This window comes from Centropristis striata, chromosome 1 (assembly GCF_030273125.1).
Source record: "Centropristis striata isolate RG_2023a ecotype Rhode Island chromosome 1, C.striata_1.0, whole genome shotgun sequence".
In the NCBI taxonomy this organism is placed as follows: domain Eukaryota; kingdom Metazoa; phylum Chordata; class Actinopteri; order Perciformes; family Serranidae; genus Centropristis; species Centropristis striata.
This window is the reverse complement of record NC_081517.1, coordinates 45878712-45890389: the sequence shown is the minus strand read 5'-3', so window position 1 is coordinate 45890389 and position 11678 is coordinate 45878712. Positions and strand designations below refer to the sequence as shown.

The 11678-nt window shown below is 43.8% G+C and overlaps 1 protein-coding gene and 1 long non-coding RNA gene across 3 annotated transcripts; one reads left to right on the top strand and one right to left on the bottom strand.

The window, feature by feature from the left end:
- The first annotated feature begins 906 nt into the window (after positions 1-906).
- LOC131979953 (uncharacterized) lies at positions 907-1480 on the top strand. 2 transcript variants are annotated; one of them, XR_009395161.1, is made up of 3 exons: positions 907-1064; positions 1246-1274; positions 1321-1480. It is a non-coding gene; the product is annotated as an uncharacterized LOC131979953 (long non-coding RNA). The 2 variants fall into 2 exon arrangements; XR_009395162.1 differs by lacking the exon at positions 1246-1274 and having other exon boundaries at positions 1394-1480.
- A 1244-nt stretch (positions 1481-2724) lies between these two features.
- On the bottom strand, positions 2725-9200 carry LOC131979907 (neuronal pentraxin-1-like). The gene is made up of 5 exons (XM_059343987.1): positions 8708-9200; positions 7659-7863; positions 6176-6417; positions 4137-4316; positions 2725-3350 (listed from the first exon to the last, which is right to left on the bottom strand). Exons 1-5 carry the CDS (start codon positions 9131-9133, stop codon positions 3129-3131), a joined length of 1275 nt encoding a protein of 424 aa, XP_059199970.1. The 5' UTR covers positions 9134-9200; the 3' UTR covers positions 2725-3128.
- Between the last annotated feature and the right edge of the window lie 2478 nt (positions 9201-11678).

The window sequence follows — 11678 nt, the reverse complement described above, 5'->3', positions numbered from 1 at the left end:
TCATTTTGTGTCCTTTTTTGCTCATTTTGTGTCTTTTTTGTCATTTTGTGTCTTTTTTTAGTCACTTTGTGTCTTTTTTGCTCATTTTGTGTCTTTTTTGTCATTTTGTGTCTTTATTTAGTCATTTTGTGTCCTTTTTAGTCCTTTAGTCCAACATAAAATGTGATTTTGAATCTTTTTTTTACTTTCAAAACACTATCATGCTCAATAAAGAATGTTAAATGTGTCAAATGTGACCAAAGGTGTCAAATCTACCATATAAGAGGGTTCCATCCAGTTCTATCATTTGATACTAAATCTATTTGAGCTTGTCTCCAGTTTTACTTGGTATATCATCATCAAACTGAAAATGGCCTCATGGAGTTTACAGCCAGAACTTTAGAGGTAAATGTACAGTAGGGCTCCACGCTGCTTTGTTTTCTAGTCTGATGGAGGCAACAAGTCTGGAGTATTTGGAGCTTTTGGAGACTCCACAGGGTTAAATATTATATATCTAATCAGCGATTCTTCTTCCTTCAAACACAACAAAAAGCCAGGAACGCACTGTGACATCAAGTATCACAATTTATTACAAAAATTAAATTCTTCATCTCTCAGTTTTGCCATGCTTGGAGCATATAACAATACAGTAAAAAACCCAGACCCAGAAAAGATAGTAAAGCAGATTTCAACAATGCTTCCACAGCACTCTGTCATTCATGCTGTTACTAAACACACACTGTAACATTCTAATACAGAGTATACAAACAGGATCAAATTACATTTACCAGAGAAACAAGAGAACTCAAACCAGCTCAGAAAGGAAAACAGGAACCCAGAAACATTAGATAAGCAACTGAAAACCTCCTGTAATAATAATGTGCTGAATGTTTGAACCAGCCCAAGGCACCCAGGCTTCTAGCAATGTTGGCAAGTAACGACATTCTCACAGAAAAACACTGAAGGAAGCAAACAACGACTACAACATGACCGACTGTTCTCCTTCAACATTCACCTCCTCTCTCTCTCCTGGAGGTCCTCAGTCACAGTGCAAGATCCGGAGGGAGGGTTAGGGTTAGGATTAGGTTTAGTTTAGGGTTAGGATAGGGTTAGTTTATGGTTAGGGTTAGGGTTAGGATTATGATTAGGTTTAGTTTATGGTTAGGTTAGGGTTAGGGTTAGGATAAGGATAAGGATAGGGTTAGTTTAGGATCAGGATAGGATTAGGATCAGGATAGGGTTAGGATAGGGTTAGGGTTAGTTTAGGATTAGGATAGGGTTAGGGTTATGATTAGGTTTAGTTTAGGGTTAGGATAGGGTTAGGGTTAGGATTATGATTAGGTTTAGTTTAGGGTTAGGATAGGGTTAGTTTATGGTTAGGTTAGGGTTAGGGTTAGGGTTAGGATAGGGTTAGGATTAGGATTAGGATAGGATAGGGTTAGGTTAGGGTTAGGGTTAGGTTTTGTTGAGGGAAAAGTGGTGGCAAAACAGATAAACTGTTTTGCCCCATGCACTGGCACAGGCTATTTCTTAAAATCATGTAAAACTCCATCATGTGGTAAAAACAGCTCCTTTTGCGATTAAAAATATGTTTACTTATGTTATAAAAGAATATAAAATAAATTAATTAATTAAAAGAAACGGAAATAAAAGGAGGGGACAGCTTCCCCTATGTACTTTGTGTGGGGAGCAACTATCCTTTATTTCTTTTATTTCCCTAGGGGGTCTTTAATTTGAGAAGGTTGTGTTGTTGTTTAATGGTGTTAAAAATCTACCTCCCGCTACTTGTTGGTTTGTTTTTCGTATTTCTCACACATCGGGAGTCAGGGATAATATAAAATAAAATAAATAAGACTTTTAAGAAGATAAAAAATAAAAATAAGAGTAATAAATACTTAAAAAATAAAATAATACTACTTAAATAATTAAATACATTCGATAGATAGTCATAAATAAAAGCATGATAAAAGGATAAAAGTTTGGGTTAGGGTTAGGGTTAGGAGCAAGGTCAGAATACTTATTATTCTCATTTCAGTCAACGGAAATGTTTTTTCAATTCTAGTTTTCGTTATTTTGTTAGTTTTCGTGAACTATAATAATCTAGAGGAGGAGGAGTTTTGTAACCACAAAATACAGTTACAGTTAGTTATCGTTTCTTAAAAAAATAGTTTATATTTTTATTTCAGTTAACGAAAATGTATTTTCAATTCTAGTTTTCGTTAGCTCGGTAACTATAATAATCTTGAGGAGGAGAAGGAGGAGGGGGAGGAGGAGAAGGAGGAGGAGGAGGAGGAGGAGGAGAGGAGAAGGAGGAGGAGGAGAAGGAGGAGGAGGAGGAGGAGGAGGAGGAGCAAGGTTAGAATAGTTGTGAAATGTTGTGAATTTTTCTTTTCAAATTCAGTTAGTTTTGTGGAAAATGCTTAGTTTAGGGGGAGGAGGAGGAGGAGGAGGAGGAGGAGGAGGTTTGGGGTGTAGGAAGAGGAAGAGGAGGAGGAGGAGGAGGAGGAGGAGGAGGAGGTTTGGGGTGTAGGAAGAGGAAGAGGAGGAGGAGGAGGAGGAGGAGGAGGTGTGGGGTGGGGGGTTTGCAGGGAGCTGTACCGTCAGACTTCACTTCACAGCTCCAAACACTGACAGGATTTGGATGGACAGAATAATCTCCTGGTTTCCAGAGAGGGAGGAGGAGGAGGAGGAGGAGGAGGAGGAGGAGGAGGAGGAGGAGGAGGAGGAGGAGGAGGAGGAGGAGGAGGAGGGGGGGGGAGCGGTGATGTAATCCCTCTCTTGGATGGTGAATGGTCCGACCATAAGGAGGCTCAGATCTCCAGCTGCCAGTCAGAGTCCCAACAAGCCAAAAGGAAAAAGCTTTTAACTTTCAACTGAACGTCGAGAAGAAAGAACCGGAGGGATAAAAACAGATACGATACTTTCTCACCGAGGATTCCCACATTTTTTTCCTCAAGATGAAAAGTGTTTTTGCACATAAATACCTAAGAATGATAGAAATCCCAGATTGAAGCTTTGAACCAACAACTCAAATCGTCTCTAACAAACGTCAAATGAAGACGAGAACGACAGAAGCTCAGAAACACAGAGAGGGAGGCCTTCCTTTCTTTCCTTCTTTCTTTCTTTCTTTCTTTCTTCTTTCAGTTCAGTCAGTTGAGCGAACGGCAAGGCTCGAAGTTCCATTTGGTGGCTCCTCCAAAGATCTCGATGCTGCTCTCCGACCACGAGAACACGTTGCCGGCTGGAGCTTTGCTGTTGCAGGTCGCCAAGTTGTAGATCTCAGCGATAGAAAGTTTCCTGTTCCAGATATTCAAGTTCGCTAGTTCACCAACGTAAGCTTGTGTTGCATCGAAGCCTCCGCCCAGCGTGTCCTGGAGGAGAAACACTTCAATCAGTACACTGTAAAAAACACTGTTAAAAACCAGATAAAACACTAACAACAAGATTAAACCAGATAAATTAAAGCTGCCAGCAGTGATGAACTGGCCAAGCAGAGTGACCTGATGATTATTTGGTTCTTACCAAGATAAAAAAAAACTTTTTTTGTATCTTTTTTTGGTCATTTTATGTCTTTTGTTTCTTTTTTGGTCATTTTATGTCTTTTTGTGTCTTTATTTGTGTCTTTTTACATCTTCTTTTGGTCACAAAATGACCAAAAAAGACAAAAAATGTACAAAAGAGATAAAGTAAAGCTGCCAGCAGTGATGAACTGGCCCGAGCAGAGTGACCTGATGATTATTTGGTTCTTACCAAGATAAAAAAAAACTTTAGATTTAGAAGTGTTAGATCATTTATCTGGTTTTAAGAGTTATTTTTTTATTTTACACACAACACACAAATTGACCAAAAATAGATGTAAAACTGACCACTAAAAAGACACAATGATGAAATGAACCCTTTTTGGTCTTTTGTGTCTTTTTTTTTAGTATTTTTTTGGTCCTTTCGGGGGTTGTCTCTTTTTTGTGTCTTTTTTTTTCATTTTGTGTCTTTTTTTGGTGACAAAATGACCAAAAAAGACAAAAACTCTACAAAAGAGATAAATTAAAGCTGCCAGCAGTGATGAACTGGCCGAGCAGAGTGACCTGATGATTATTTGGTTCTCACCAAGATAAAAACATCAGTTTTGTTTAACTCTAATAGCCCTGGTGAAGACCCACCTGCTCCTGCCCCAGCACCAGGACCCCCTCTGGTTTGATGGGGTGGTATGGAGCCAGGTTCTCCCCGCTGCCCCGCATCACTCCGTCCTGGAAGGCCTCCCACATGCCGTCCCTGGTGGTCCAGGTGATGCACAGGTGATGCCACTTCCCATCGTTGATGAGGAACGGCAGCTTGGCAACCTGCAGGTGAGACACAGTGAAGAAATCACATCTTTGTATATTCTGTCCTGTGAACAATCCCTCCTTCACACTTTAGTAGCAGTAGTCCCTCCTGCCTGGGAAGCTTCTCCTCCACACCTTCTCTTCTTCTTCCTGCTGAATCACATCCTTTGTCACAGATCTGCTCCTCTATAAAAGGCCTCTGCTGAACACCTTCGCACCTATTTTTATTCCATTTTCACTTCTGGCTCAGAGAAGATGTCAGGTTACTCTGATTCATCCAAAGTATTATAACTTCCTCCTTCTGTTGCTCCCTGTGAGTTCTGCATATTAACATGAACATAATGCAATAAGCCTCGATGACGCCTGAAGAGAAACAGATGTTCACACACTGCAAAAAACATGAAGCTTTCCAATTATCTTCTTCTTCTATCTATCAAAAGTATCTTAATTATCTTGTTTTGAGTATAATTTACCTACTGACCATAGCTTTATGTGCATATTTTAAGAACATTTGTCTTTTTGTAACAAAAATGAGTGAGTAACCCCTCTTCACATGGTGAGTAACCCCTCTTCACAAGGTAAGTAACCCCTCTTCACAAGGTAAGTAACCCCTCTAAACAGGGTGAGTAACCCCTCTTCACAGCGAGTAACACCTCTTCACAGAGTGAGCAACCCCTCTTCACATGGTGAGTAACCCCTCTTCACATGGTGAGTAACCCCTCTTCACAGAGTGAGTAACCCCTCTAAACAGGGTGAATTACCCCTCTTCACAGGGTGAGTAACCCCTCTACACAGGGTGAATTACCCCTCTTCACAGGGTGAGTAACCCCTCTAAACAGGGTGAGTAACCCCTCTTCACGGGGTGAGTAACCCCTCTTCACATGGTGAGTAACCCCTCTTTACAGAGTGAGTAACCCCTCTACACAGGGTGAATTACCCCTCTTCACAGGGTGAGTAACCCCTCTACACAGGGTGAATTACCCCTCTTCACGGGGTGAGTAACCCCTCTAAACAGGGTGAGTAACCCCTCCTCACAGCGAGTAACGCCTCTACACAGGGTGAGTAACCCCTCTAAACAGGGTGAGTAACCCCTCTTCACATGGTGAGTAACCCCTCTTCACAGGGTGAGTAACCCCTCTACACAGGGTGAGTAACCCCTCTTCACAGGGTGAGTAACCCCTCTACACAGGGGGAGTAACCCCTCTACACAGGGTAAGTAACCCCTCTTCAAATGGTGAGTAACCCCTCTTCACAAGGTGAGTAACCCCTCTAAACAGGGTGAGTAACCCCTCTACACAGGGTGAGCAACCCCTCTAAACAGGGTGAGTAACCCCTCTACACAGGGTGAGTAACCCCTCTACACAGGGTGAGTAACCCCTCTTCACAGAGTGAGCAACCCCTCTAAACAGGGTGAGTAACCCCTCTAAACAGGGCGAGTAACCCCTCTAAACAGGGTGAGTAACCCCTCTTCACAGAGTGAGCAACCCCTCTACACAGGGTGAGTAACCCCTCTACACAGGGTGAGTAACCCCTCTACACAGGGTGAGTAACCCCTCTACACAGCAAGTAACGCCTCTAAACAGGGTGAGTAACCCCTCTACACACGGTGAGTAACCCCTCTTCACAGAGTGAGCAACCCCTCTACACAGGGTGAGTAACCCCTCTACACAGGGTGAGTAACCCCTCTACACACGGTGAGTAACCCCTCTACACAGAGTGAGTAACCCCTCTACACAGCAAGTAACGCCTCTAAACAGGGTGAGTAACCCCTCTACACAGGGTGAGTAACCTGTTTCCAGCATGTATTTGCTTCATTCTAGTGATTTATTTCTTATTTTGTGGACGTTTCCTCCCTGATAAAGATAATGACTCGTTACCTTGTCGTTGATGAGGATCTCCATGGGGTTGTTGCCCCACTCGATCAGCACCATCTCGTTGGCCTGTCCCGGCACGGCGTAGGAGAAGGGCGTCCCCACGCCGGGCGAGGCGTTGGACTTGATCCACAGACAGACGGAGAAGGAGTACATCTCAGGGAGGCTCCGCTTGGCTTTGGCGTACATGTAGTTGGTTCTCAGGGGGAACGTGAGCTGGAACTTATCTGTGGGCCGAGTGTCTTTACCTGGGGACCAGACGGCAGCTCTTCATTATTTATTCAGGGATTCAGAGGAACATTAAACCTCAGCACACTATAAACCTCATCACTTGATTTTTATCATATAAAAATCAAGTCATTTAACAGAAGAAAAGACAAAGAATGATACATTATTTCCACAAAATTGAATGTGAAACATTGTTTTTACATGGTTTTCTGTGTAGGAGGGCTCTCTCTCTCTCTCTCTCTCTCTCTCTCTCTCTATCTCTCTCTCTCTCTCTCTCTCTCTCTCAAATATTGCCTACGCAGGCGCATTTACACGTGTGAACAAGCTAAACAAGCCTTGATATTTGCTCAGAAACAGAACTGTGAGTCTGTTGGAGGCTCACTGCTCAACTTCTTCTGCAGTGATAAAAAAGGTGTTTTAAACCAGATCAAACAGTAAATCTGAGGGAAATGATCTTCATCACTGCTTTAATTTATCTATTTTGTATATTTGACATCTTTGTTCACATTTGCAACATTTATAATTCTTTATTGAGCATGATAGTGTTTTGGAAGTAAAAAAAAGATTCAAAATCACATTTTATGTTGGACTAAAGGACTAAAAAAGACACAAAATGACCAAAAAAAGACACAAAAAGACACAAGTTAAGAAATGAACTTGTGTTAAAATCATTCCTTATTCTAAATGTTCAACATGCTTATTTCTAGATTTAATAATCTTAATTTAATAAATCTTGTCAAGGTAAATTATCTGTCCATGCAGCAGATTTACAGTTTGATCTGGTTTTCTATCAGCGTCCTGCTGAACTCTCTCTGTGACCTCCAGCTGCATTTACATTCAGTCCGTCAGGTTTTGGCTTCGAAAAACAGAAACTCAGCGAAGCCACAAATAAATAAAAAAGTGCAAACAGGTCTTGAGATATGCAAAGCAATGCAGCTCTCTCTCTCTCTCTCTCTCTCTCTCTCTCTCTCTCTGTTCTCTCTCTCTCTCTCTCTCTCTCTGTTCTCTCTCTCTCTCTCTCTCTCTCTTTCTGTCCTCTCTCTGTCTCTCTCTCTCTCTCTCTCTCTCTCTCTCTCTCTCTCTCTCTGTTCTCTCTCTCTCTCTCTCTGGTTGCGGCACTGCAACCGGAGATTTCTTCTCTTTTTTTTTCCAGAAACTAAAAGCCTGTGAGGCTTCTCACCAGCTGAAACCATGTCCTGCTGTATTTCCTGTATGTGGAGGTGGTGCGTGTGTCTTTGTGGTCTATGAGGACCTGGCTCACCTTTCTCCAGGTCGGTGATGCGGTGGTGCAGCGAGGTGAGGGTGGTCTCCACTCTGTTGCGCTGCTCCGTGTCGTTCCTGGAGGCCGGCTTGGTCTCCTCGATGGTGTTGACCCGGGACAGGACCTGCTTCTCCATGTCGTCGATCTTGTTCTGCAGCAGGTCCTTCAGGCTGTTGGCCTGCGCCGTGTTGTTGCCCCGGCTGTACTGCTGCAGCGGGGACACATGGGGGACACGTTAGGATTATTATTATGCCTTACAGGGACATGTTAGTATTATTATTCTGGGTTACAGGGACATGTTAGTTATTATTATTCTGGGTTACAGGGACACTTTGAGTCCTCTGAAACTCCCTGAAAACCTGTTTCTGGTTCTGCTCCACTCCGTTAGTTAGGTCTCTGCTCTGCGCCACATTATGAAGCTTCTCTAACACAAACACATGATTTAATAACTATATCAGTCTAACTCTAATCAATAACTAACTGATCAACCCCTGAACTCCCCCTCCTCTCTTTTTTTGTCATTTTGCGTATTTTTTGTCATTTTGTGTGTCATTTTGTGGTCAATTTGCGTCTTTTTTGGCCATTTTGTGTCTTTTTTTGGCATTTTGTTGTCAATTTCTGTCTTTTTTTGGCCATTTTGCAGCTTTATGTGTCATTTTGTGGTCAATTTCTGTCTTTTTTGGCCATTTTGTGGCTTTTTGTGGTCAATTTGTATCTTTTTTTGGTCATTCTGTGTCTTTTTTGTCATTTTATGGTCAATTAGTGTCTTTTTGCCATTTTGTCTTTTAGTGGGTCAACTTGTGTCTTTTTTTTTTTTTTGCAATTTAGCAATTTTGCCTCTTTTTTGTCATATTGTGTCCTCTGTGTGTCTCCTGACTCAGTTAGTTAGTGCTCTGCTCTGCTGTCCTGACTTTACATGAAGCTCCTCTGACACCAACACATGATGAACTATATTAGTTCTATAACTAATTATATTAACTAACTATAACTCTATTAAAGTCTAACTCTAATCACTAAGTGACTGATGCGCCCCTGGTCCCGGACCCTACCTCCAGGTTCTCCAGTCTCTGTTTGAGCGCCTGTAAAGTCTGTCCCAGCTGTGCCAGAGTGTCCGTGGTGCCCCGGGAAACGTCCCCCATGGTGTTCTTGGCCCCGGGCCGCCTCCCCCCGGGCCCCGCCGCCCCCACCGGGACGCTCTGGCTCTCGCAGCGCGTCAACTTGGACGTTAGTTCCCTGATTGTCTCCCTTTGGTTCATGATGGTCTCCTTCTGCTGGAGCACGGTCTCCCGCAGCTGCATCACCGTGGTCTTCAGGTCCTCGGCCGGCCCGCTGTTCTGCATGGTGGCGGCGCACAGGTCCATATCCTTGGGCACCGACGTGCAAATAAACTGCGTCTGTCCGAAGTCTTGCGCAGAGCTGCATCCCAAAACAAGCAGGCAAGAAAGTAAGAAAAGTTTCCACGAGAATCCGTCCATGGCTCCGGTCCTGCAGCGTGTGTGTCCGTGTGTGTGTCCGTGTGTGTGTGTGTGTGTGGTGGTGTCTGAGATCAGCACCACGGAGCTGTCCACTGGAGCTGTGAGCTCGGCTCGCTGTGCGCGCTTTATATAGCGTTCATAAGGCAGATCACTGCATCAGCGAGGGAGGCAGCAGGTTCTGCTCCACCTAGAGAGTCCAGCCCCCTTCTGCTCATTTAAGGTCGTCCTGACTGTTAGAGCACACACACACACACACACACACACACACAGCCTGCACACTGTAAAAATGATTTTAGGCTGAAAAACTGCTAAACCATGACAGTAAAACACGTAAAATGATGAATGAGTTAATTCAGTTTCAGTAACAATGAAACACTGTAAATGTTTATATCAGACAAAACAGGATTTTTTTACAGTTGGTTTTTTAAATCTTTTTTTTGTGGCCACTTTGCATCTTTTTGTCATTTTGTGGTCAATTAGTGTCTTTTTTGGCCATTTTGCGTCTTTTTTTGTGGTCATTTTGCGTCATTACTCCACTGTAAATAAACTGTCCTTTTTCTCACTGTTAAATGTACTAAACACCATATCTCTAACAGAAATATACTGTAATATTTAATGGTAAAATCTTTAATTCATGCAGCATTTATAAAGTATTTTCTGGTCAATTATATGGCAGAACAGCGTTTCTTTTGATGAAAAAACTTTTTATTTTTTTATGGTAAAATATGGAATAAAATGTCAATCTTAAACGTGCTAAAATCCTTTCATCGTAATATTACAAAAAGTTGCACCGTACATTTTACGGTGAAGTTCTGGCGACCACAGCTGCCGGTATTTAACCGTAAATGAAACATATTTTTTACAGTGTAGAGAGTAAACCTACATGTTCTGTATGACTCTATGAGGACTCACTGGGTTTATTTAAATGGTTCTGTGGAATGAATTGGTCCACCTTAAATGGATCCGCTCCCCATCTTCAGAGGAGTCTGTCCCACGGTCGGAGTCCCCACACCTCCTCCTCCTCCTCCTCCTCCTCCTCCTCCTCCTCCTCCTCCTCCTCCTCCTCCTGTACATCCTCACGCCGGAAAATGTGGTTGAGGGTTTACGATGTTGTCTTGTTCCTGTACTCACGACTCCCAGAGCCCTTAGCCTGGACATGAGTCTGTTGGCTCAGGGCCTTTCTACTCTACCCTACCCTACTCTACTCTACTTTACTCTACTCTGTTATTGTTGGATCAGCCCACTAGCTGTTGTCTCCCACTCTGCCTGCAGCAGGAGGAGGTGTTAACACTTAACAAGATCATGACGTTGCAGCGTGGAGTTCTGCTGTCAGCTGTTTAATACGTTGCCATGTCCAGTTTAGACGTCAACCCTTCTCACAGCTGATGGAGGTGAAGACGCGTTATTATTAATCTTTTTATGGCTTATGAAAAGCATGAAAAAGCTCACAATGTCAATCCTAAAAATACGTCTTTAAATAAGACTGAAATCCCTGTGAAGAGGGGTTACTCACCCTGTGAAGAGGGGTTACTCACCCTGTGAAGAGGGGTTACTCACCCTGTTAAGAGGGGTTACTCACCCTGTGTAGAGGGGTTACTCACCCTGTGAAGAGGGGTTACTCACCCTGTGAAGAGGGGTTACTCACCCTGTTAAGAGGGGTTACTCACCCTGTGTAGAGGGGTTACTCACCCTGTGTAGAGGGGTTACTCACCCTGTGTAGAGGAGTTACTCACCCTGTTAAGAGGGGTTACTCACCCTGTGTAGAGGGGTTACTCACCCTGTGTAGAGGAGTTACTCACCCTGTTAAGAGGGGTTACTTACTCTGTGTAGAGGGGTTACTCACCATGTGTAGAGGGGTTACTCACCCTGTGAAGAGGGGTTTCTCACCCTGTGTAGAGGGGTTACTCACCCTGTGAAGAGGGGTTACTCACCCTGTGAAGAGGGGTTACTCATCCTGTGTAGAGGGGTTACTCACCCTGTGAAGAGGGGTTACTCACCCTGTGTAGAGGGGTTACTCACCCTGTGTAGAGGGGTTATTCACCCTGTGAAGAGGGGTTACTCACCCTGTGTAGAGGGGTTACTCACCCTGTGAAGAGGGGTTACTCACCCTGTGAAGAGGGGTTACTCACCCTGTGAAGAGAGGTTACTCACCCTGTGTAGAGGGGTTACTCACCCTGTGAAGAGGGGTTACTCACCCTGTGTAGAGGGGTTACTCACCCTGTGAAGAGAGGTTACTCACCCTGTGTAGAGGGGTTACTCACCCTGTGTAGAGGGGTTACTCACCCTGTGTAGAGGGGTTACTCACTCTGTGAAGAGGGGTTACTCACCCTGTGTAGAGGGGTTACTCACTCTGTGAAGAGGGGTTACTCACCCTGTGTAGAGGGGTTACTCACCCTGTGAAGAGGGGTTATTCACCCTGTGAAGAGGGGTTATTCACCCTGTGTAGAGGGGTTACTCACCCTGTGAAGAGGGGTTACTCACTCTGTGAAGAGGGGTTACTCACCCTGTGTAGAGGGGTTACTCACTCTGTGTAGAGGGGTTATTC